This window comes from Pollicipes pollicipes, unplaced genomic scaffold (assembly GCF_011947565.3).
Source record: "Pollicipes pollicipes isolate AB1234 unplaced genomic scaffold, Ppol_2.1 Scaffold_3216;HRSCAF=3773_pilon_pilon_pilon, whole genome shotgun sequence".
Taxonomy (NCBI): Eukaryota; Metazoa; Arthropoda; class Thecostraca; order Pollicipedomorpha; family Pollicipedidae; genus Pollicipes; species Pollicipes pollicipes.
In genome coordinates this window covers 6,423,324-6,447,054 of record NW_023596251.1, presented here as the reverse complement: position 1 = coordinate 6,447,054, position 23,731 = coordinate 6,423,324, and the positions used below count along the sequence as shown (strand labels likewise).

The window sequence follows — 23,731 nt, the reverse complement described above, 5'->3', positions numbered from 1 at the left end:
TGCATAAGACTCCGACTAGCCCTTTATGCCCTAGGCCCTCCAAACGGGCCTTTCATCGTCGAACTCGGTGGGCCTTCTAGGCTCTTCGGACCTCCCGAACACTGCTTCCTGCGGGCCCGGGGGCCCTTGACAGCACGGGGCCCCAATAAGGCGCTGTGGGGTCCCGAACAATGCAAATCACCGGCCCCGACTTTTTCTTTGCTTAGGAAATGGGCCCTTAGGCCCATGCCGCCACGGAGCCTACTGTGCATTACTGGTGGCGTCTGACCAAAATGTAGGCCTTTATCGACTCAGTGGGCCCCTGATCAGCACGCAGGGCCTTCTGGCCGACATTTGAGTGCCCGCCCCCCCCCCCCCCGGCCCTGTTGAGTATATATATATATATATATATATATATATATATATATATATATATATATATATATATATATATCACGACTTGACAACACTCGGCTCTCGGAATGCATCAGCCTCCGCTTCCGCATGGGTAACAATCTGTTAGCAGCTGCAATGAAGCATTTAATCGGCGTAGTAGAAACAGCAGATGGTTTGGAGTATGTAAATATCCTGGTATGGTATAGATACCGAACAGTGCAGATTGTTTGGGAATCGTACACTCAATGCTTTAATGTCCTTTCCAAGGCAAAATGTCTGCAACACTCATTTACTAAAGGCTTTTTGGTAACATGGCTCACATTTATCGACGTGGTCGCAGATGACACTGCCGCGCCGTGCGTGATATTCGCAATCCGTTTATCTTGACTTTTTAACCAAACAGGCCTCCCCTACGCCAATCATATCGTTCACAGTAATATTTTGACCAATCATAGCGCTTCAGCAAGGAAAACCTTTAACTGCACTGCGTGTTCGATCACGTTGCAATAATACGTGGAACTTCAATGGATAAACAGCCCTCTGCTTATTCCAGAGGTGTCGGCCCTTGCACCGGAGGTCGAGGAGTTGAGTGGGGAGTCTTTGTACATCAAGCAGGCATACTCTTGAGTCTGACAAGTACATACAAGAAGTTTTGCCCTATTTGGTAGGTACTGAGTGAATGTTTGTGTACTCCGTGCGGTTTCAATGGGTTCCAGGCGGTGTTCAGCGCAGTTCTGAAGAACTGCGCTGTGGGTGGCTTAGTTATTCGGCTAGGCCGAGCCAGAGTCAATTTTTTGTACGGATTTAAATTCAGTCAGTGTTTGCGTCTTGTAAACATGATGGTAATTCAGTTCTCAGCCATATGATAGGTAGGTATTTCAGTTCTCAACCATATGGTTGGTAGGTGGTAAGGATTCCAGTAAAAAACAATCCACTTTTAATGATTTAAGCCATGGTGAAGCAAAATGGAAGCTGTGATATTCCTAGATAAGACAATATATAATAGTTTTAGCTTTATTCCTCAGAGAAAACAGAGAATGGAGATGTAGTGGAGTTGAATGTTCGTAGCTGATATTCATCTGTGATGCAGATGTGATGTGCCAACAAAATTGTGAGAGGTGCTTGTTAGGTCCTTGGCTGCTCTGGCTCAATTTTTGAGTTGTGCTGAGAATGTGTGTGCTCATCATGAGAAATACGTCAACCAAGTGGATCTTAAATATGGATGTGGAATGAAACCCGGAACAAATTGCTGTCTGTTTTTCATTCTATCATGAACAGTTCTGAATTTGAAGAAAATACTGCACATGCACAATCTGAGAAAGAGAATGTGGTCAAACATTTGGCTCAGGTATTCTGTAGCGGTTAGAAGGCTGGTGAATGCCCAGCTGGACTGCCCACATTCAAAAATAACCTTTGACAGTGAATTAAACCACAGGTGATGCCTTTCCCCGCAGCCCTACTGATACCATGCTAGCTATACAATTGCCTTACAGTGTAGTTATTTTGGAGTGATGTTCAAGTTGGCTGTATGCTTGTCAAATTTATGATTTCCCTGGGGTGCAGTCATTCAGAGCCATGTTTCACATCTGGCTTTAGCACTGGCTTTGTGCCATTTTAATAGGTGGGGATGGCATCACAATTTTCAGCTGTATGCCAAATGCAAGGTTCTCACAAATTCCCAATTTTGGGCATCACACAATGAAAACACTGCATGAAAGCAAAGCCTGATGTGAACACCAGAAAAGCCTGATAGAGAACTTCACTCCATATATTTCTTTTCCCCAAAAAACTTGACCACTAAATTGCACCACCCATAAAATATTTCAGTGGAAAATTCAAGAAATGCCTCCTGAATGAAATCTATAAGCTGAAGGTCAATGTAAGCACTCATTTTCACAGATGTCCAATCAATCTAGTTTATTACAAAAGTTGACCAACTATCTTTAAGTCTATATTGTGACAACTGCCAAACTATGGTTTATTCAGGAAGTAGTACACTCTTGAACTAGACACTCAACCTGCACAACATGCAAAGGGGTCAATAGCTGGCAACAAGCCATACACATCATGCAGCCTTGGGGGCTAGCATAAGGGCATGCAGCACACAGCAACAACCATGTCCATGACTACATGAGCCAAGCAACCATCATGCAAGCCACAACCATCATGCAAGCCACTACTGCATGTGACACCAACAGTACATGCACAATCACCAAGGCATGCACATACAGCATGTCACAATATCTATTTGGTTATTTTTGTTTCTCTTGACCTCATGTGAGTGTGATGCAGCTTCATTTTTCCTCCCTTTCCAAGTCATCTTTAAAGACATCATCTATAGCTTAAAATTTTGATGAATTTCTGTGCAAAATTATCCAACTTCAAGCTTACAAATATTTCATACATAACTTGGATTCATTCACCAGCTGCCTAAACATGTTTGACACCACCCAAGAGAGAACAATTTGTGGGGAATGAAGGAGACAATTTGAAGTACCAAACTCATTTTTACTGCCATTTTTGCTGTGCGAAACCCTCAGTTAGCCGTTTTTTGGTTCATGGTGGGGCTCATTAATGATAAATCTAAGCCACTCCAGTTTCAGTACCTCACAGCATTATATTATCTTGCTGTACATAGCTTTGGCATGGACCTGACGCAGCTAATACAGAAGTGTTTGTTAGCAAAATGCATTTTAGCTTGTAGGCTTGTGGGTATGGTTGTTATTTGTATCTTATGGGTGGATTGCATGACCCTGTTTGTCAGCAAACCATACAAGATATACTGACTTTTCATGTAGGGGGAGCAGAAAGAAGCCTGCCCCTAAAATGCAGTTTCTCCTGTAGAGTGACTAATTGCAAACCTAACCTGCTTTCATCATATTTGTTACCAGATGCATTCAGTTCCTGTTTAAATGTATCAGGTTTTGTTCATAAGACAAATTGTGATTCCCTGGTTTTGGTATGGTTTTGAGCAAATAGACCATCCCATTTGAAATGTGAAGCCAACATCTCAAACTTTAAGTCATTAAATATGAATGACCAAACCTTAATGGATGCCCTTGTTGCACCTGAGACTGCAGCAAAAATGGTTTTGTGGCCATCTATAAGTTATATTTGGAGGAGAAAGAATGTTTTGTGGAACATACTCACCATTGTCCTTGACAGAGGCTAACCATGACAGTCAGAATAAGTTGTTCAAGGTGACTTGAGGGGTTTTTACTTGTGTGTTGTTAACCATCTGCTGTCAACAAGCTGACATGAATTAATTTAAGCAAAATACAAGTTGAAAACAGCTAAAAATGAGCTTTATCATGTTTTTATCACAAGTGCTGTGGCAAGAAATAGTTGGGTGACTTAGGATGATGTTCAGCATATGGGCTACTCTGAGGTGGCCTAAGTTGGTTAAATTTGTGACAAGTGGCAGTAGGAACTTTGCAAAAATCAGTGACTCACAAATCCTGCTGTGACACAAATATGTTAGACAGAATGAGAAGGTTGGGCTTCTTTAGGTTAAGCCTAGTTAGGTTACATTCATGGAAATAAGCATTGTTATTGTGCAAGAAACAATGACATGATATTCATACTTCCTGACCCTGTCTTAACAGAAGCTGGAGGTATTGCTGTGGTATTTGATTTGGTGATGTGCTGACATGGAGGAGTCCAAGGTTTTGTATTTGAATGCTTTTTGCATTTTTGCTTGCTGTTTTTTGTTGTTGAATTCCTTTGCTTTCTTTTGCATTAAAAAAATCATGTGGAAGGGATGCACAAAGTACAGCATAAAAACATTGGTGCTACATAGTTTTTCATGCTCATTACACTATTATGAAATGCTATTATTTAATGCATTATTTTTCACTGTCATGGGCTGGAATGTTATAAAAACACTTTTGTCATGTTTCTGATATTACATTCATGACAATTTGAAATGCAAGTATTTGTTTGCTTGTGCATATCTCACTGACTCACAAGTTCCAACATTGTAACTTGAATTTCCCACTCTTCTATGGCCTTGTGATGTATTATTTCACTCCCACCCTAGTTCAATAGCAGTTCCAGCTCACTGTTCAGAAGGAGGCGCTACAGGTTGCTGAAGACCACAAACTGTGATGAGTGGATGCAAAGGCATGAGCTCTTTGTAAGCGTGATGCCGATACCGGGATGGGCTGGGTTAGCCTGCTCATGCTGTAATTTTGTCCTTGTTCAGGTGGTATTCGCTGGCATAGCGGCCTCGCTCATAACACAAGTAATCGAAACACGACCTTTCGTTTATTCACGGGTGACGGTACATGTCGTAGCTCTAGCGGTGGCGTCACCAAACATGGCACGAGACTGACGAGCTGAGGTCCAAGCAATGGTGCTAGGGCGACGGTGTACCGAGGAATAGGGATCTGAATTTGGAAACAGTATGGTCGGTACGGCCACCGTGGGCACGCTATCCTCCCTCCACCCGCCCCCGCCAGTGGCCAAGCCCCTGGGATCTGGTGGATCGATGATGGTATTGGGAGCACCAGTCGGCTTCCTTTGTGTGTTGATGCACAAGTCAGTGACGTCATCAGTTTGTCCGGGCCACCTGGTTATTTGCTTTCATAGTTGTGTTTATTGAGTTCGTGCGTACCTTCCTATCTTGTGGTGCGTCTGGCTTTATTAATCAGCGGCAGATTCGCAGATGTGACCAACACCATGGGTTGTCATTTGACTGAGTGCAGCAGCTTTTCGGGATATTTTGGTACAGCAGGTCCTGAAGCAGCACTATCCGGGGAAAGTGGTGACGTCGTAGTTGTTCTAAGCATTTTCTGCGTCTGGCGATAAAGGCGAATTTTGCGGTCTCGTGGAAGTTTTGGTCTGCTTGATATGGTAGTATGGATCACTCGATTTGTAGGCTAAGGACCGTTTATTGTCACACAGTGACGTGGGTTCTGCCCAATCAAGCACATATGTGGACAAGCTCTTCTTGCATACGTATTGTAGTGTTCGTTGTTTGTTTAGTTGGCGACATCGGTCGTAAAGCAATGCTACCAAGACCGGCGGGCTGAGCGCTCGGCCCTGGCGGCGGCCGCCTGAAACAGTGAGCGTCAGCGCCAGCTGTCTGTTTCCTGTTTCAGGCGCCGCCGCCATGGCCTCGCGCAGTCTCACCGACGTCTTCCTGCTGATGCGCAACAACGCGCAGCAGACGCGTCACATGTACTCGGCGCACGGCACGTCCGACTCGGAGGCGCTGGTGGCGCGCGAGGCCGACCTGGAAGCCGGTGCGCCGCCGCCGCCCTGGCTGGCCACCGTGCAGCAGGTGCAGTTTGCCGCGCGCGACGTCCAGGAGAGGCTGCACGAGCTGGACGCGTTGCGCCAGCGCCACCTGACGCGGCCCACGCTCGACGATAGCACGGCCGATGAGCAGCAGATCGAGGCGCTCCAGCACGACATCACGGCGGCGCTGGCACGCGCACAGCGCAGCCTGCTGCTGGTTCAGCGCGCTGGCCGCGCTGAGCCGCCGCCGGCCGCGCGCCTTTGCCGCCAGGTGGTGCTGGCGCTGGCCACGCGACTACAAGAGCTGAGCGGCGAGTTTCGCAGCTCGCAGGGGCAGTACCTGCGCCGGCACCAGCAGCGCGAGCAGCGCTCGCAGAGCTACTTCGACGCCATGATGCTAGAGGAGAGCGTGCCGCCGGACGCGGGCGAGGAGGACCGGGCGTTCATGCAGCACGGCGCGCCGCTCAGCGAGCGCGAGCTGCTCCAGCTGGAGGAGAGCAGCGCGGCGCTGCAGCAGCGCGACCGCGAGGTCCAGGAGCTGGTGCGCTCCATCACCGAGCTCAACGTCATCTTTCGCGATCTCGCCAGCATGGTGGCTGGTCAGGCGCAGCTCGTCGACCGCATCGACGTCAACGTGGACAACACCCAGGTGAAGGTGACGCAGGGCCTGCGGCAGCTGCAGAAGGCCGACCAGTACCAGCGGCGTGGCCGCAAGATGTCCTGCATCTTCGGTCTGGCTGGGCTCATCGTGCTGCTCCTCATCATCCTCATCTCGGTGAAGTCATAGACCAGCGGCGCCGGGCAGCGTTGACGTGCAATCGGAAGCGATTGTTCGAGGCTAGGGGTGCTCGGAGGGGAAAGAGGCTGGCGACTTGCCAATTGAAGCAGACTGGTCGTGCGTCCCGGGCGGCGTTCATAGGAGCGGCTGTGCCTATTGTCGCTGTTGACCGTTTCCGATGTTTTCCTTAAAGCCGCCCTCCTGCCTTCTTCTCCATTCAAATATTGCGTAGGAATGGATGTGGCTCGATTGCTAGTGACTAGTGACCGTTGAAGTGATGGTAACGTGCTGCAGTTGGCGGATCGTTAGTGGCGTGGCGCGTGGTAATTGGTCGACGTTGCTTTTACCAGGCTTTCGCTGGTGCATTCCGGATGATTGCCGTCAAGGTGTACACGGGCTCTGGAATATTCTGTGCATTCCTTACTGATACAAAGGCGACGTTGACCTCAAAATGGTCAATGATGGACGTGCGCCTCAAACCAACCTTAGCTGAAGACAATGTCAACTGCTATAATTTGACTGTTTTATTCAGCTCCTACAAATAGGCAGAGGCATTGTTCATTGTACCCGACTTACCTGAAATCACTGGACTATAAAAACACGCGTGTGAATGACATGAGATATTTGAGCAGTGTAAATTTTACGCACTGTAGTTTCCAGGACTTGGTCAGGATACAAACACTAGGAGACTCAAAAAGTGGCTCCAGTTGATGAAACCATTCCGGGGAGCCATCAAAACGTCCAGGATTGCAACGTCTGGTGTTCATACCGTCCAGGATCGCAACATCCAGTGTTCATAACGTCCAGCATGCCCCATTTCGTGCCCATTGGGGGCATTTATAAGGTCCAGGCGTGCAACGTCCAGATTCGCAAAGTGCAGAATTGTAAAGTCCAGTCTAGAGCTCCAACAGAGGCTTCAGCCAAGACTGAAGACCCCGTGGACATCCCGATTTGGGCTGAGGGTCCTTTCCGTCCACTTTCTGATTGCCTACCGGCTACTATTGATACACGTGATACACTGGTCTCCTCTCTGACGCCGAAGGCCCTCTGACCGGGATGGTTGACCCTGGATCAACGCGGAGCCACTCAACGACCCAAAAGGTCCCAAGGGTAGCGGGTTAAATAAACGGCACAGGGATCCCAGTTCGACGCATTTGGACGCTGAAGAAAACGGGCAGAGGCATCCTGTCCGGTGCTGGTCGCCTGATTGATACGAGACACTTCCATTAAGACACCCGTCAAGAAGGAGGGGGCCAAGGAGGAAGAGGGGGGGGGGGGGGGCGGGAGGCAGCTCCGGTCCAGCACGGGCGAAGTGCTGGGATGTCCGACGTGTCAGGGGCCTCGGGCTCTGACGCGAAAATGGCAGCACACCCGACTGAGCTGGTAGTGTTTCGACCGTGGACGGGCCGCCCCACCGACGGGCCTCGCGCGCGTGTGGCGAGGCTACGTTTTCGGACGATGGACGGCGCGCGCGGCGTGCGCTCTTCATTTGGCGGCCGGGCTGCCTCGTTCGCCGGCCCGCCACGGGCGTGGCTGCCGGCCGGACCGTCAGCTGGGCAGCCTCTGGGCGGGCCTGTGTGCCCGGGCTCCGCGTCCAACCGATTGCACATTATTATTCCCACATATGTACAGTGATTGAGCGGAAGCATTGCGAACTTGGTGGTCGTCGGTCCGTTTGTCGGACGGGCTGTAACACCGATCGAGGCTTAACGTCTCACCGGCTGTCACGGCCATTTCGAGTCAGAACGCCTCTGTTGCGTATTTATCAGGCATTAGGTACGTGGGATGCGGTGGTAGTGTGGCCAGGACTACATCCCAGAACAGAAAAGTCCGGAGACGAGCACCCTAATCACTAACCAACATGCCCCCATCGCCCCTCAGGCGCGCCCTGCACCCGTCTCGATAAACCCCAGACTGGTGCTGCTGGATCCCAAATGCTACATTCAGGAGGTTCTGAGGCGTAAAAGAAATAAAGCGTGTTAAGGTTGATGAAGTGGATGGCGAATGCAAGCTCACGATTCTTCCAATTTATCCCGCTTATATATGGCAAACTAGCTCAGTGACATACACTCAGCTCCACTGTTGAGATGGTGAATCACCAACGCCTTTCAGCGTGGCACGTGCGTAGTGTTTTGCATGACCTGTGGCAGGCGGTGAAATACGTTCGCAGTCAACGCTTGCTTTTTTACTCCCTATTTACTTGCAACCGGGAGTGCGGTTCCGCATTCAGTTGCAGCAGTCTCATCCCCCGCCGTGATTTGGGTTGCAGTCTGCAGATTTATGAAAAGCGAGCCAAATTCGGAGTGAAACCAAGCTGTTGGCATGTTATCGCGGTGCTCTTCGTTGTTTTTCATCGCTCAGCCAACCAACTTATCTTGGGAAACTACGCCCCCGTTTTAAAGGGACCTAATTGAAACGAATTGTTTGTAGGCTGGGCCATTGAACGTGTCTGACCATGGAGTAGTATCCGGATTCAGCTGATGAGACGGCCCCCACCATCTATTTGAGAGGAAAGGCATGTAAAGTTCGGAATAAGCCCTGTTTGTGAGAGCGTGTGAAAGCATTTGCAATTGGAGAAGTGAGGGGAAACAGCCAAATAAACCACCAATAATATAGGTTAGCGTGGCAGGAGCTGGAGATCTACATGCGCGTCTACCTGGAGCACTCGTCAAATCAGTCAGCCTTACACATCAGTCATCATTTCCTGAACAAAAACTAGTTGGGAAACATCACCAACACATACAGTAAACAACGGAACCAAGTACCGCGGATTTTGTTCATAGCCCGCAATACCAAACAGCGGGCACCCGAAATGCCTTCCACGATTACCGCGCAGCTACTGCCGAGTAACCGGCTATTTCCGATGCCACGGGCCAGAGATCAAAGTTTTGAATTATTTAATGCGCCTGCTGCCGAGGTCGTGCTGACGCGGTACAGTTTGTGTGCTCCAACAAAGCGTTGTCCACATCCATCCACAGCCGCTCAACTAGGGCAGCGATGTACCGCGTGACGTCACTCGTCGGGTGAGACGGGCGGAATCGGCTACGGTAGCCCTCTATCGGGCGATATCCAAACCATCATGTGAAGGGCTGCGATGCGCGATGCCCCGCCGCGATGTGCGATACTTTCCCCGCACTGAGCGGCGGGGTGACGGTCTGGCGTCACCGCTCCGCCGCGATGTGCGATGCTCTCCCCGCACTGAGCGGCGGGGTGACGGTCTGGCGTCACCGCTCCGCCGCGATGTGTGATGCTCTCCCCGCACTGAGCGGCGGGGTGGCGGTCTGGCGTCACCGCGCCGCCGCGATGTGCGATACTTTTCCCGCACTGAGCGGTCGGACCGGGAAACCGCTAAAGACCCTGGGGTGCCGGACATATCGAGGGATGGACATCATCGCCCTCGCCTCCTACCCCACAGGAAAGCTGTTTGTTTACCTCGCCAGTCGAGCGTGGTGCGACCGTACATCTTCCCAAGCGGCAGAACTCCTGCCCTGCCGCCGTCGGCGGGGGTCCGGCTGCAGAGGACCCGTTCGTGTGCGGTGGCCCGCCCTGCGGGTCATGGTGGGCGATCGCGCCAAATCAGGGGCCCTAACTCTGCCCTCTGTCTTGCAGTGAGCGATGGCGACGTACCAGGAGTTTATCCAGCAGCAGGAGGACCGGGACGGCGTGCGCCTGACGTGGAACGTCTGGCCGTCCAGCCGGCTGGAGGCCACGCGCCTGGTAGTGCCCGTGTCGGCACTCTATACCCCGCTCAAGGAGAGGCCAGGTGGGGCTGGCGCCGCGGACGTGCGCACGGGCGGCCCCACGGCCCGTCCACAGCCGACCTGTGTTCAGCTGGAACACTAGTGTTGTCTGCACGAAACACCGACCGTGGCCTGCTCGTTTGGTTCCTCCAGCATTACCAGACCTCTTGCCGGAGGCTCCGGTCCTCCAGCATTACCAGGCCTCTTGCCGGATGGTTTGACCGGTTCATTATCACCAGACCTTCCGCCGGATGATCTGACCGGTTCATTATCATCAGATCCCTGGCCGGATGGTTGGGTCAGTTCAGCATCACCAGACGTCTGACCGTCCGGCGCGACGTAGTCATCTGACGTATAGCCTGACCCCTGTCTGACGGCCTCGCCTGTCGTCGCCAGACCTCCAGCCGGTGCAGTATGATCCCGTGGTGTGCACGCGCACCAACTGTCGCGCCATCCTCAACCCGTGCTGCCAGGTGGACTACCGCGCCAAAATCTGGGTCTGCAACTTCTGCTTTCAGCGTAACCAGGTGAGTGTTGCCGTGGCTCGTGTTCGGTGATATGAAACGTAACTGCACGGATAGGTTTAAGAAGGCAAGTGGATGCAATGTTACTGAGGGCCGAGTTGGCTAATTCCCTGGTACGAACAGACTTCGAGGTCTGCTTAACATGTCTAACTTTTATACCGTCTGCCCAGCCTGTGCTTTCCGTTCGCGAGGCTTACTAAGGTTCACTGACCGAAATGGAATGCGATAAACCCGATGTTATTCGTTTATTTTCTTCAGTTTCACTTAGTTTGCATGTAATTAGGTGTCTTGGATGGCCCTTGAAATGTAATAATGTATGAATAAAAAGCCATTTGCGTGTCGTATTACAGTGCGTCATTTTCCGACATGGAAGTGCCATCCAGCCGTAATTATAATGCTGCTCATTGATGTGGCTGGTGTCGGAACCGCCGGTGCGAGCGTGCCGCCGACCGATGGGTGTGGTGCGGCGCGGCGCCGGTGGCGCTGCGGCCCGTGGCACGCGGGGGCCGTGTGTGACGTGGGCTGGCCTCGCGCGCCGCCAGTTTCCGCCGCAGTACGCCTCCATCACGGAGCAACACCAGCCGGCCGAGCTGATCCCGCAGTTCTCCACCATCGAGTACACCATCACGGTAGGTCCGCCGTGCTGCGACGCCGGCCATCGGCGGACCTGGCGCCGGCTCTTGCGTCAGTGGCGTGACGGGGCCCTTCCCCGATGTACGCCGAGTGCGGTGCTGTGATGTGGCCGCCAGACTGCGAGGCAAGGCACACCCTCGTGGAAAGTCCTACACAGTGTGTGTGGAGTCCATCACCCTAGACACTCCCGCTGTGGCACAAGACACTGACGGCAGGCTCCTCGCCGTTGTCCATGACACGCCAGACCGATTGCACGCACGGGTGGCGCGACTGTGGCTCGTCCGTCACACGAGCGCAGGGTGGTAGGTGCAGGTTATGCGTGGCGGTGTGTGTGATTGGGCGGCGCTTCACTGTCCTTCGACCGACTCTGGGCGGATCCTGCTCGGCAGCCTGCAGTGCGGTAGATGCAGCGAGTCCGTCTACCCCACTTGAGGATGTGACTGCTACCGGGTCACACGCCGGCCCGACCAGTGCAAACACTTATACCTTTGGTGGGATAAGGACCCGCCACGTGCCGTCCCTATGCACCGCTGCGGCCTGCTGGACGCAGCCACATGGCATGGGGCCCGAACCCGCCGCGTGTCGCCCCCACCGACGGTCGCGCTGGGAGGGACCGCGAACGGCCCCACCGCGACTGTCCCGGCGCCGGTCTGTCGTGCCGCGCCGTGACGCTGCGTCCGTCCGTCCCGGCCCCGGCAGCGGGCGCAGTGTATGCCGCCCATCTTCCTGCTGGTGGTGGACACGTGTGTGGATGAGGACGAGCTGGCGGCACTGAAGGAGTCGCTGCAGATGTCGCTCAGCCTGATGCCGCCCAACGCGCTCGTCGGCCTCATCACCTTCGGCAAGATGGTCCAGGTGGGTGTGAGGACGAGTCGCTGGACGGCGGTCAAGCGGCAGAGCACACTGGTGTTGGCAGAGAGGCTCCCCGCCACTGTTGCTTCGGCCGTCGCTGGAAGCGGAGTCGCAACAGGCTCTGTCGTCCGTCAGTGACGTGCTTGTGACATCATAGGCAACGAGCTCAGACAAGTGTTTTGCCATTGAGAGACTGGCGGGACTGATCTGCGCCAATGTGAACTTACCTGGCGCTGAGACGGAAGAGCCGCGCCGAACACGTGCCATATATTCATGAACCGTTTCCAGCAAAAGTTTCATCTTGCAGCTGGCGGCAGTGTGGTACCGCCTGTAACACGCGACCGCGCGGCAGGTGCACGAGCTGGGCTGCGACGGCTGCTCCAAGTCGTTCGTGTTCCGCGGCACCAAGGACGTGACGGCACGCCAGGTGCAGGACATGCTGGGGATCGGACGCGGCGGCGCGCCGCAGCAGGCGCGCGCGCCCCAGCAGCCCGGCCAGCCGCAGCAGCCGCAGCAGCAGCAGCAGGCGCAGCTCAATAGGTTAGCTGGCAACCAGTGAGTGCATGGCGCTGGCGGAGGTGGTGGTCACCGCGGCGTGTGTCGGAGGCTGTACCCGGCCGCCATGTCGGAGGCTGGATCCTCGCGCTCGTGGCTGGGGAGGCTGAGAGACGAGGAGTCGAGCTGGGTGATCAGTCTAAAGAGGAGTTAGTTACCCGACTCGTCGAAAGAGGAGTTGCCTCAGCCGCACCTCGGTTGACGTTTGGTGGCTCAGGAGGACAAGCACAACGGATGCCTATGGCGGGACACAAACACACGCACTGCAGTTGTGCCTCTATACAGTCTGCGGTGCGGTCGTACTCACAAGTCTTACGTGATGGTGGTACGTCGCGGTCTACAAGTGTGAAGACCTTTGGATCCATCCTATTGGGTGGTGGTACAGACTACGCGGTTTGCTTGCGGGTTCGGATCTGGGCCAGTTTTGCAAGGGAATTTTGTTACAGTCATAGCATGCTGCTGAACCTCACTGGGGATGGTATACTCAGTCTTAAATGAGAGCCTGAATTTCTGTTGCGTAACTGCCACCTTGTCATTTGCGTTGTATTCAACCTCGTCTCTTGTACCAACGCCGTTGTGTTGGTTGGGTGATGGGTGCATGAACTTAAAAACATCGGCACACAAAACGGTGACGGACCAAGGCCACGCCTTCTTTTGTGTGTAAGCTCATGATTGCGAGACCCTCATGGCTGTTTTTTTGTTCCTTGGCACTGAGTCTCACAGCTTCTGATGCGAGAATTGGGCGAATTTTGCGCTCATGACAAAGTAAATTATATATTTAATATTTAGGTTTACATAACCATAACTATATATATATATATATATATATATATATATATATATATATATATATATATAATATGCATGTCATCGGAGGCATCGTCGTCGTCAAACTTTGATATTCAAACCAGTGACGCACAGGCGCGGTTTCATCCCAGCATAGTGCATCGCCAAGCCCCCATGTATCCGCCGTGGCCCCTGCCCGGGGAGCCTGACCTGTCTTGCCGCCGCTGCTGACCCGCCCGGCGTCGGTGCTAGATTCTTGCAGCCGCTGCACAAGTGCGACAGCAACTTGACGGACCTGCTGGGCGAGCTGCAGCGCGACCCGTGGCCGGTGCCGCAGGCCAAACGTCCGCTGCGCTCAACCGGCGCCGCGCTCTCCATCGCCGTCAGTCTGCTCGAGGTCAGTAGCTGTCCATAACGCGCCGCGCCACTAGCTGTCCAGGAAAACCCCGTCTGCACTCGAAATGCGAGTAGTCATTGCTGATTGGCGAAAATAATGCACGTGACACTGGCCGATTGACACGTTCTGTGCTGGTTTTAACAGCGCCATCTGGCGCAGCCTAATTTGACGGACGCGATGCATTTGAGAGTTAACCAAGATTGAGCTGTACATGGCGCCTGATAACGACATGGTGTGGTATGTCGCGCCACAGATAGGGCTAGTGTATCTCAAGTCTTTCCTGTCTTTCCTCTGCTCGCTTGCTTTTCTGTTCTCTGCTCCCGGACTGGTACGTGCAACTGTTCTCTGATCTACAGGTGTCATTAGGGATTGACTCCTCCTCTAAGGAGCCGTTCGCGAGGGTAAACGCCTGTCGGGCAGCCTGTGCTCGTGCTGTGTTGTCCCGGCCTCGCGCCATTGGGCGCCCAAGTCACGTGCAATGCCAGCCACTTTGTGACGTCCCGATCCACGTTCGGTTTTGGCATAACAACGACAGACATAACTGGATTGCATGACTAACTCCTTACATGGGATGTTGGGCTTGAGTATCATTACCACATAGCTCTGCTTATTTCTATGGTATCCAAAGTGGTTTGATGGCCGTTTCCATCTTTGGAAATACCAAGTCATGTACAGTGCTACCATTTTAAGCTGATTTTGGCTGGGATGTGGTGGTTTAGTATCATGGTGGACTACCTGTTCTTGGTGGTGGCTATCGTTGCGAGTTTCGTCGGGACTGGGATATGGTGATTTGGTATTGTTGTTTTATTACCTGTTTTTTATGTAGGGTATCTTACAAGCTTCGTAGATCGATTAATCAGGAAATCCTCATGCACATTCTTATAAGCATGCACTCATTAATGGCATATGTATTCCAGTATGGCTTTGGTTCTCCTCCAGTCAGTGCTTTGGTCTATTTTCCCATCTAATGTCAACACCATCTGAGTTGATTAATTTTGTACGTTCTTTTCTGTCGAACATCATTTTGCTCTGATCTTTCTGCCTTCCTATTCTTGGCCTTCCCGTCACTGACAGTATTCACCGTTACCGGCTGGTAGAGCCGGCCTCGTTGCCGGCCCGGCCGCCGGGCGGCGCGGTGTGGCGTCCCGGGCCGGGCCTGACGTCCATTGGCACGGCGCGCTTTCAGTGCACATTCCCCAACTCTGGTGGGCGGATCATGCTGTTCGTGGGCGGCGCGTGCTCCCAGGGACCGGGCATGGTGCTCAACGATGATCTCAAGAACCCCATCAGGTGAGCTCCCCCCCCCCCCCCTCGGACGGGGTACCGGCGGCCGGCGGCGGCTGGGACGCTCGCCTCTAGTGAGCAGCTGGTGATCTCTGGCCATCAAGCTGGCCGTCCCTCGAGGTCAGTGGGTTGTGAGGGTGCGTCAGCTGCAGTTATCAGCCGCATTGCGGCCATCAGCTGCAGATATCAACCTTGGTGTGGCCATCAGCTGCAGTTATCAACCGTAGTGTGGCCGTCAGCCAAGCCATTGGTCTCTTGGTTGCTGCTGCCAATGGGAGTTCGCTACCATTGGTTCTGGCAGACCTCGCGCGACGCTCTTTTACGCCCGTGCGCCGTCCATTTGTCCTACAAAGTGGGACTCTGGCGAGGTCGCGCGTCTGATGCTTTAGTTTACCTTAGCCAGTGCGGTGATGGTGCTAAGCGTGAGACCGCAGAACCTCAGATGGCCCGCTCATTTCGGCCCGCTGGTGCAGGTTCCACAACGATATCGAGAAGGACAACGCCAAGTACATGAAGAAGGCCATCAAGCACTACGAGGCGCTGGCGGGCCGCGCGGCCAACAATGGCCACACCGTGGACATCTGCAGTTGCACGCCGGAACCAGACCGGCCTCATGGAGATGAAGTACTGCTGCAACCTCAGCGGGTCAGTGGGCATGCGGGCTGGCCACGGGGCGGGGTGTCACCGGACCAGACCGGCCTCATGGAGCTGGAGCACTGTTGCAACCTCAGCGGGTCAGCGGGCCTGCGGGGTGGCCACGGGCGGGGTGTCATCGGGACCAGACCGGCCTCATGGAGCTGGAGCACTGTTGCAACCTCAGCGGGTCAGCGGGCCTGCGGGGTGGCCACGGGCGGGGTGTCACCGGGGGCACGCCGGGACGGCTAGTTCTCGGGGAGGCGCAGGCACGGCGTGCCGTCGCTGCGTCCGTGTATGGGGCGCGGCTGGTGACCGCTGCGCGTGGGTCTGGTTCGGCAGGGGTCACATGGTGATGGGCGACTCCTTCAACTCGTCGCTGTCCAAGCAGACCTTCCAGCGGGTGTTCCCCAAGGATCAGCGGAGCGAGTACAAGATGGCCCTCAACGCCGTGGTGGAGGTGAAGACCTCCCGGGAGATCAAGGGTAAGAACCCAGTCTGTCAGCGACAGCAGCAGCTGAACGAACTAACCAGAACGCGACTGCGTGGTGCCGGCAACAAATCGCCGAACCGTCCGCAGCCGTGTCACTTTTACTTGATCCCGAGCAGCTGTGAGAGGCCTTCGTAAGCCACTGACTCCATGCCCCCCCCCCCCCCACATTGACTTCTTATTGTTGTTTGTCTCCCCTGCGCGAGTCCTCGTGTGTTGTGCTCGGTTGCCTGTGCAGCTGCCTGTATCTGGACCCCGTACTCGGTGGCAAGTCCCAGGGCGTCATTACTAGTGATTCACCACTTAAGCTGACCATTCGCCAGTGTCGGGCTGCCTGGGACCGTGCGTGTCGATGAACAACACGGCGCCGAACGTGGGCGGGGTCGAGGTGGGCGTGGGCGGCGCGTCCCAGTGGGGGTTCTGCTCGCTGACGCCCAACACCACGCGCGTTATCGTGCTGGAGGTGGTCAACCAGGTGAGGGCCCGCCGCCGCACCAGGTGCTGGAGGCGTCTGAGCACACCTCAGGGTCTGAGCTCCTCACGCGTGACCCGTGCGTGGCCGTGTTCCGTCGTGTACTTTGCCTCAGTGCTTCACTGTGACCCGTGTCTCGTGTGGCACGCTGACCCGCAACCCGGCCGGCAGCACGGGGCGCCGATCCCGCAGGGCGGCCGCGGCTGCCTGCAGTTCATCACGCAGTACCAGCACTCCAGCGGCCAGAAGCGGGTCCGCGTCACCACCATCGCCAGGAAGTGAGTCCACTGCGCCCGCTCGAGGTGCGGACAGGCACGCACACCATGCGCACGGTCCACGTTCAGATCAGCGGCCGGCTGCGGTGTGGCGAACCGCGCAAAGATGTCATTTTCTGGCGCTGTCGGATCACGTCCGCTGGCTGGGCCAACGTCCTCTCCTGGTCACTTGGCCACCGTTGCGCCGGCGGACGGGGCGTGGCTGGGTGCGTCGCGGGCGTCCGCGGACTCCAGGTGACGCCGTCTCTCGCCCGCGGCTGGGCCGACGCCACCACGGGCATGCAGCACATCTCGGCCGGCTTCGGCTCGGAGGCGGCGGCCGTCACCATGGGCCGGATGGCTGTGTGGAGGGCCAAGAGCGCCGACGGCCAGGACGTGGTTCGCTGGGTGAGGTCGCGCCCAGCGGGCGGCGCCACGACCGCGGCCCGGCCACGCGGCCGTACCGCGCAAGACCGGGCGCCGGTCTTGTACAGCGCGATCTGAAGACTAGTGTCCTGCCCATATGGCCGGACGTAAAAACGCCTGGTCAAAGCGTAAGTGTGAGAGGTGTTGACTTAATGGACATGTAACGCTTTCCTATGAATGTTAGTTGCTAATGCTTGATATACCCATATGTTGTCCCCTCTTTGTTTGCCGAGTGCCGACAAAATTAGCCGGATATACCACTGAACAATGAGTATGTCCTGTTTTTACCAGAAAGAACGAGATGGCGTGGTGGAAGCCCACTGCCGAAAACTTGAACTTGGAACTCGCCTGTCACCCGCGTGAAGAGGTAGAGCAAGAGAGGACAGTCTAGGCTCGTATCCCATTGGACTGGCCCCCGCCGGCCGGGGGACTATGGGCGATGATGTTTCTCCGAAATTGTTCCGCCTTGTGCCCGCGCCCGAACCCGCATGCCATGTCAAAAGACGCCACCTCCTGCCCTGACCCAACCTAACTTGACCTAACCCAACTTGACCCCACCTGACCTGGTGCGATCCGACCTGGGCACCACAGGTGGACCGCATGCTGATCCGGCTGGTACAAAAGTTCGGCGAGTGCAGCAAGGACGACCCCAACAGCTTCCAGCTGTCTGAGAACTTCAGCCCGTACCCGCAGTTCATGTTCCACCTGTGCCGCTCACCGCTCCTGCAGGTGTTCAACAACTTGCCCGACGAGACGAGCTTCTACCGGTGAGTGCTCGGACGTCCTGCCAGGGCACAAGACGCTGCTCCCCGTCTGGGGTATCGGACGTCCTGTCGGGCACGGGACGCTGCTCCCTCGGCTGGGGTATCGGACGCCCTGTCGGGGCACGAGACGCTGCTCCCTCGGCTGGGGTATCGGACGTCCTGTCGGGGCACGAGACGCTGCTCCCCGGCTGGGGTATCGGACGTCCTGTCGGGCACGGGACGCTGCTCCCCCGTCTGGGATCGCGGACGTCCTGTCAGGGCACGAGACGCTGCCCCCCGTCTGGGTCTCGGACGTCCTGTCAGGGCACGAGACGCTGCTCCCCCCGTCTGGGTCTCGGACGTCCTGTCAGGGCACGGGACGCTGCCCCCCCCCCCCCTCCCCGTCTGGGTCTCGGACGTCCTGTCAGGGCACGGGACACTGCCCCCCGTCTGGGTCTCGGACGTCCTGTCAGGGCACGAGACGCTGCCCCCGTCTGGGTCTCGGACGTCCTGTCAGGGCACGAGACGCTGCTCCCCCGTCTGGGATCGCGGACGTCCTGTCAGGGCACGAGACGCTGCTCCCCCCGTCTGGGTCTCGGACGTCCTGTCAGGGCACGGGACGCTGCTCCCCCGTCTGGGAGATCGCGGACGTCCTGTCAGGGCACGAGACCGCTGCTCCCCCGTCTGGGTCTTCGGACGTCCTGTCAGGGCACGGGACGCTGCTCCCCCGTCTGGGATCGCGGACGTCCTGTCAGGGCACGGGACGCTGCTCCCCCCGTGTGGGATCGCGGACGTCCTGTCAGGGCACGGGACGCTGCTCCCCCGGCTGGGGTCTCGGACGTCCTGCCAGGGCACAAGACGCTGCTCCCCCGGCTGGGGTCTCGGACGTCCTGTCAGGGCACGAGACGCTGCTCCCCGGCTGGGGTATCGGACGTCCTGTCGGGCACGGGACGCTGCTCCCTCGGCTGGGGTATCGGACGTCCTGTCAGGGCACGAGACTCTGCTCCCTCGGCTGGGGTATCGGACGTCCTGTCAGGGCACGAGACGCTGCTCCCCCGGCTGGGGTGCCACGATGGACCGGGCTGTGCGGATGGCGGTTGCTATGCATGTGTGCAATAGCAGCGGAAATGTGAAAATAACGGGAAGGTCATGAAAGGCGCGTAAAAATGGTGGAAACTGTAACACTGTGGGAGCTCTCGTATTTGGATGGCCTATTTGTCCGGACAAAACATCGAGCGTGATGCAGGCGCGACCATTTAAGTGTTTGTCTAGCAGACATCGACGTTAGATCCAGGGGTGGCCAATCACAGCATCCACCCACCCATGTCGCTCGAGAGCACAAGTGGCAAACTCGTGCTGTCCGTGAGCAGCAGCCGTCACAAGCCGCCCCACTGCGCGCTCACGACGACCTCTGGTCCCTGCAGGCACATGCTGATGCGGGAGGACCTAACGCAGAGCCTGATCATGATCCCGCTGATTCGGTACAGCTACAGCTTCAACGGGCCGCCGGAACTGGTGCTGCCCGACACGAGCAGCATCCAGCCCGGCCATGTCCTGCTAATGGACACGTTCTTCCAGATCCCCATATTCCACGGCGAGGTGAGCCCGGGACGTGAGAACGCCCAGCGGCCGGCTGTCGCGTGCGTGCGCCAGCTGAAGCGCGTGGGAGACAGGCCCAGCGGAGCGCTGTCTCGTGATGGTCACCATGTTGATTGTTTCGGTTGGCGGCACTATGCGTCGCTTGTTTGCGGTGATGCTCTCGCCTGCGTAATGAGTGGAGATGTGTTTGGCCAGCCGGCGGGGTAGTCCCGGCCTGTTGACCCGGCGGACGAGGCTGGAGCGCGGAGCCCGGCCCGGAGGGAGGGGAGGGCCAGCCGGCGGGGTAGTCCCGGCCTGTTGACCCGGCGGCGAGGCTGGAGCGCGGAGCTCGGCCCTGAGGGTCACCGCGTCTGTCCTGCAGACGTCGCCGCACCGCGGCCCGTGTGGCTGGTGACGTGCCCCACGTCTCTGTCTGTCCTGCAGACGATTGCGCAGTGGCGCGCCGCCAAGTACCAGGAGCTGCCCGGGTACGAGAACCTTAAGCAGCTGCTGAAGGCGCCGGTGAACGATGCGCAGGAGATCCTGCAGACGCGTTTCCCGATGCCGCGCTACATCGACAAGGAACAGGGCCGCAGGTGCGCGGCGCGGCACCGGCCCGGCGGAGCCCGGCGTTGTCGGACGGTGCAGAGAGCCGGAGTCCCGCGCCGCGTCGGGAAGGCTCACTCGGCCGTGCTGGAGTGGCTTTTTTACGACGCCCGCCTCTGTTGTTAGAGCCGTGCCGCGGCCGTAAGGGCCGTCGGCGGCGCGGGATGGGTGAAGTCGCCGCCGCGGTGCCTGCTCAAACGAAGCCTGTGCCGCTGTGGTTGGTGTGTCGCAGCAGTCGTTGCCGAACCGCCCACCGATGCACCGCCCGCCTGTGGTGATCGAACCGGCAGATCGCAGAGCGCGCCATTGAGGAGCCGTGTCAGACCAGTGTAGGCAGACTCGTGCGTGCAGACCCCGACCGCCACCGCGATGAACTGCTGTGGCACCCGCCACAGGTGGCCTGAAAACCCGTGATTGGGTAACATCGCGCAGTCTGACCCACGGCGGGTATTCTGCTGACCAACAAGCGCGGTTCCTGCTGCATAAGGTGAACCCGTTGCTGACGCACATCATATACGCCTTCGGCGGCCAGGAGGGTGCACTGCGCGCGCAGGGCATGCCGCGCCGTCGGCGGGGATGGCCGGGTCCGGCTCGGCGAGGCCGCGCCCTGGCGGTGCTGGGCCCAGTCGAGCAGGCGCAACAGCCGCTGGTCTATGCTGGTGTGCGCAGCAGATGGAAAGCCGCTGTGTTTGTGGGGGATGTACTCAGTGCCAGCGCCAGTGTAGATAGACGTCAGTGTTAGTACTCAGAGCCAGTGAAGACGTAATCTGAAACGCACGTTTAACGTAAGGTGTACTTTCCGGTGGGATGGCACCCGTTTTATTCATGTTCCAGAGGCTGTAAAGCCTCAGCTTAGCGGGGTAACATGTCAAGCGAGGTCGAGTTGATTGATTGGGCGCATGGGACGCATTGTCAGTGCGTGTCCGAACGGCGCTTTGGCTTGTCCATCGGCGTGTCGTAGATGTTCCGCGGTGGGAAGTCGCACCAGGCTGGTGTCACGCGAACGCACATAGCTCTCGACTCCTGGGCTGTGGCGCGTCTGCGGCGTGCGTCCGCGCGTGGGCGGTCGGCGGCGGGATGGCAGGGCTCCGCGCCACCCGTCCTCCGGCTCCGCCGGTGCGCGGCCCTCCCCCCCCCCCCCCCCAGGTCACGTGACCCTGTCACCAGCTGACCTCCCCCCACAGGACGTGGCTATCAGCTCATCAGGGGTACAGTATTGACTATTTGTTGTCTCGGTGTGGGCCGGTTTCGGGGCACGCTGCATGCTCTCTGGCGGTCTCCCCCAGCTCATCCTGCTATGTTTCTGGGTCTTCATTGGGCCTTCGACGCCCCGTCCTCTCTTCCTCTCCGTGTTGTTGGGATGCGGCGCTTCTGTGGGGCGCACCACTCCACCACTCTGCGCTGTCTGGTTCCGCCTTTGTATCGGTACCTCACGGACTCGCCCTGCTGTACATAACTGGTGTGCGAGAGCGGCTGGTGGCGACCAGACCGAGGCGACTGGTCCGGCGGCGATGACCCTGTTCCCGCTGATCCTGCCGTCCTCCGGCGGCGCCCTCCGCGCCGTTCTCGGTCGTGGTCCCGAAGCGCTCGGTGGTGGTCGTTGAATAGGTGGTGGCGCACGCTGGTTCCTGAAAAGAGCATCCCCACCGCGACTGTGTCTCTACGATCGTGACCGAGCTTTATCATTTGATGTGAAGTGGAAATTCAAGTGAATTGCCATCATTGGCCGTTAAGGCGGGGTGTAAGGAGGCCCTGTAGCCTAACGTAAGGTTGTATTGTTCATTATCATTTGCATTCGCGCTTGCAATGCGTTCTTGACAGAAATTGTTGTGTGATAATTCGCAAACGTTGTTGGACTAGACGCCGCACGCAATTAGTCAGTTCACAGTTGGTCGGTCTTCTAACATTCTGGAGACATTACACTGATGTATCTTAGCTTGAGAACGTGCCTGACTGGCGCGTGATCTCCAGAAGCCGCGCCAACGTAAGGCAGGGCATGGTCAGCTGACTGACCGCCCCCTGGCGCGGGTTCGAGGGGCGGAACCTGACGCGGCGCGTGCCGACAGGAGGGCGGAGCACCGGTGCTCACCGACGACGTCAGCCTGCAGGTGTTCATGGAGCACCTCAAGAAGCTGGCCGTCTCCTCTCAGGCCTAGGAGGCCTCTTCCGCAGCTGCGGCGCCCGTCCGATGAGACGTGGCCAGCGAAGGTGCTGGTCCAGTGGGACGGCAACGGTGGTGCTGGTCCAGTGGGACGACGGCGGTGGTGCTGGTCCAGTGGGACGGCAACGGTGGTGCTGGTCCAGTGACTTGGTTCAGCTATTGCCCAGTGACAAGCGATCAGCTGCACTGGGGTCGACGGTTCGGTAGCGTGTGATCTGGCTGCGAGCCGGTGTTATTTTGTTGGATGTGGGTAACGTGTGATGTGAACTGCTGTTTATTAGTAGATTTTCAATCTCGCTCGTGCTATACTTTATCGTACAGTTAGGCGCCTACAACAGTATCAATATACAATGCTACGCTATACGCCTTGTCTCCTAAATATATGGATCCATCGCGGAATGCGACCGGAACGGAAGACGACCGGAGCGGAGGGCGACCGGAACGGAAGACGACCGGAACGGAAGGCGACCGGAACGGAATGCGACCGGAACGGAAGGTGACCGTAGCGGAAGGTGACCGGAACGGAAGGTGACCGGAACGGAAGGCGACCGGAGCGGAGGGCGACCGGAACGAAAGGTGACCGGAACGGAAGGCGACCGGAACGGGAGGCGACCGGAACGGAAGGCGACCGGAGCGCGCCACCGATCGCACGCGCGGGCCCGAGCAATACATACTATGATCATCATCGTGCACGGCTTGGCGCGTGCGGACAGCAGCTCAGAAGTCACGTGCTCTGCGCCCGAAGAATACCGACCCCGCTCCACAGACTCCTGCCGGGGGGCGGCCGCGCTCGTGCGGTGTTGCGCCATTGGCCACCCGCTGACACGGACGCATGCTGTCTAGCGCATTGGCTCAAAGCCGGCATACTAATCCTAACGCAGGTGACAATGTATGACCATTTTGGTCGTATCTTGTCACGTGCATTATGTGGGGCTCTCACCGCCGTTGAAACGCAATGTGATAGTGAAACTGGAACAGACTAGCATTCTGGTTTGACTTGACGTCGCCATTATTTGGCTAACGTTTAGTGCTTCGCCATTTGCCATGTCACGATCTTGAATACAGACAATCGTCCTCAAGTTTGGGCCTTGTGCAACTTGTGCTTATTTATCCCCGGCCGGCAGGAGGCATCAGTGAGCAGGCTGCTGGCCGCCAATATTCCCATCCCTGGTGAGCAGGCTGTTGGCCGTCAATATGCCCATC

General features: G+C 56.5%; 1 protein-coding gene and 1 pseudogene across 1 annotated transcript; both read left to right on the top strand.

Moving 5' to 3' along the window:
- The first annotated feature begins 931 nt into the window (after nucleotides 1-931).
- Nucleotides 932-22,892, top strand: LOC119090932 (protein transport protein Sec23A-like; annotated as a pseudogene).
- Nucleotides 4,781-6,403, top strand: LOC119091055 (syntaxin-16-like). The gene is made up of 5 exons (XM_037213772.1): nucleotides 4,781-4,787; nucleotides 5,478-5,605; nucleotides 5,660-5,806; nucleotides 5,888-6,073; nucleotides 6,152-6,403. Exons 1-5 carry the CDS (start codon nucleotides 4,781-4,783, stop codon nucleotides 6,401-6,403), a joined length of 720 nt encoding a protein of 239 aa, XP_037069667.1.
- Nucleotides 22,893-23,731: the final 839 nt, after the last annotated feature.

Bases quoted from the DNA above. Each gene is read 5' to 3' on its own strand.
- LOC119091055 (XM_037213772.1), top strand. The intron at 5,606-5,659 runs GCCGACCTGGAA...ACCGTGCAGCAG, and splicing joins AGGCGCTGGTGGCGCGCGAG to GTGCAGTTTGCCGCGCGCGA. The intron at 6,074-6,151 runs GCGCCGCTCAGC...CGCGAGGTCCAG, and splicing joins GGGCGTTCATGCAGCACGGC to GAGCTGGTGCGCTCCATCAC.